General features: G+C 52.7%; 1 protein-coding gene across 1 annotated transcript in view; it reads left to right on the plus strand.

The window, feature by feature from the left end:
* The first annotated feature begins 1,520 nt into the window (after positions 1–1,520).
* MAGI3 (membrane associated guanylate kinase, WW and PDZ domain containing 3) overlaps positions 1,521–1,675 on the plus strand; it is a 54,253-nt gene continuing 54,098 nt past the window's right edge. The window contains exon 1 of the mRNA XM_031064177.1: positions 1,521–1,635. Within this exon, the coding sequence (XP_030920037.1) occupies positions 1,593–1,635 (43 nt within the window). The 5' untranslated portion in view covers positions 1,521–1,592. The remainder of the gene's footprint in view (positions 1,636–1,675) is intronic.

The following is a 1,675-nucleotide window of genomic DNA, read 5'->3' on the forward strand; positions in this document are numbered from 1 at the left end:
AGAAAATTGAGTTTCCTCTGGCATTCTCCAGAGAAGTTTGTGCACAGACATAGAGGGCTAGGAGTGCTGCTCTGTGAGCTCTGACTGGTCCTCCTTGTTTCCCCAGGCTGCTCAAGCAGCTGATATTCAGTGAAGAGAGAGAAAGTGACTGCTGAAAAGGAGCCGGAATCAGAGAGGTGCTGGGGATTACTTTTATGAGACAGACTGGGACAGGCTTTTGGACCACGCCAGCTATCCCAAATCCCTGTGAACAGGGTTATAAAACTTGACAGGGCTGCTGCAGATATTTCATATCCTATTAAAGATGCAAAACCACTGACAGAGATGAACCGCTTACAGACACTAACTCACTGCTGGTGAAGGAGGCTGACAGCAAGGGGAAGGTCAAACAAAGGATTTTAGTGGGTGATGATCAGAAACACACCCAAGTGGAGAGAAATGGCTGAATGGATGGTAAAAATTATAAAACATCACCAAACCAATAGCTTCAGACATTCCTAATAAATGGATGACTAGCGTACTTTGCCAGTCAGTTCCACATGCAGAGGAGAGCTGGCCTGTGACACCCATTAGCTGGGGTTTTCTCCCAGCACAGACCATTCCCAGTCATTAAATTTAGAGCTACAAAGTTGATCAAGAGGCTGGAGCATCTCTTATGAGGAAAGGCTGAGGGAGCTGGGCCTGTTCATCCTCAAGAAGGGGTGACAAAGAGGGGAGCTCATCCATGTCTATAAGTGTTTAAAGGAGGGCTGCCAAGAAGACGGACCAGGCTCTGTTTGGTGGTGCCCAACAGGAGGACAAGAGGCAATGGGCAGAAACTGATGCACAGGAAGTTCCACCTGAATATGAAGAAGAACTTCTTTATACGTGAGTGACACAGCTAAATATATTTGTGAATCACAGCTAAATAAACAGGCTCGTGTGAAGAGAAAACCCACTGGGTTTGTGTTTTCCAGTTGAAAAAGTATCTGCATCTGTTTATATTTAAATCGTACCCACTGTTCTGAGCTCTGCTTTGGCCTGAGGTGCTTAAGCTACCTTGAACCAACTGGTTCCAGTGGCAGTAGCCATGGGAATGCTGGGAATACACGGGAGTGGTGTCTCTGCCTGTCTGGTTGTGCAGGCACTAAGTGCAAACATGAGAGCGAATCATGCACACCCCATCTCAGCTCTCGCACCTGTCTCGAACCCAGCTGCCAAGGGGGTCTCCTGGCTAAGGGATGACCCTGGCTGAAGGTAAACTCTTCCTTAGGTGGGAGCTGACTGGGAGCTCTTAGCTGAGAAAGGCCCTGGCTGAGGGGGGCTCCAGTCTGAGGAGAGATCCTGACAAGAGATGCTTGCTGACAGGAAACCCTGCCTGGGATGGGCACTGACTGAGGACCTCCTGGCTGAGGAGAGATTACTACACAACGCAAGCCCTCGCTGAGAGGGGACCCTGCTGCAACGGGCGCTGGCTGGAGAACTCCTGGCTGAGGGGATATCCCGGCCTAGGCGGGGATTGCCTGAGGGGCTCTTTCCGGAGCAGGGGGCCACATCCGGAACGCGCCGCAGCTCCTAGAGGGTCCCGGCGGGGCCGGGTCTGAGCCCCCTACATGCCCCGCCCCGGGCCGGCCGGGCCCGGCCCAGCACCGCACGGTCTGTGACAGGCAGCCCCGCGCCAGGAGCGTGTCCCGGG

The sequence above is a fragment of the Geospiza fortis genome, unplaced genomic scaffold (assembly GCF_000277835.1).
Source record: "Geospiza fortis unplaced genomic scaffold, GeoFor_1.0 scaffold601, whole genome shotgun sequence".
NCBI lineage: Eukaryota > Metazoa > Chordata > Aves > Passeriformes > Thraupidae > Geospiza > Geospiza fortis.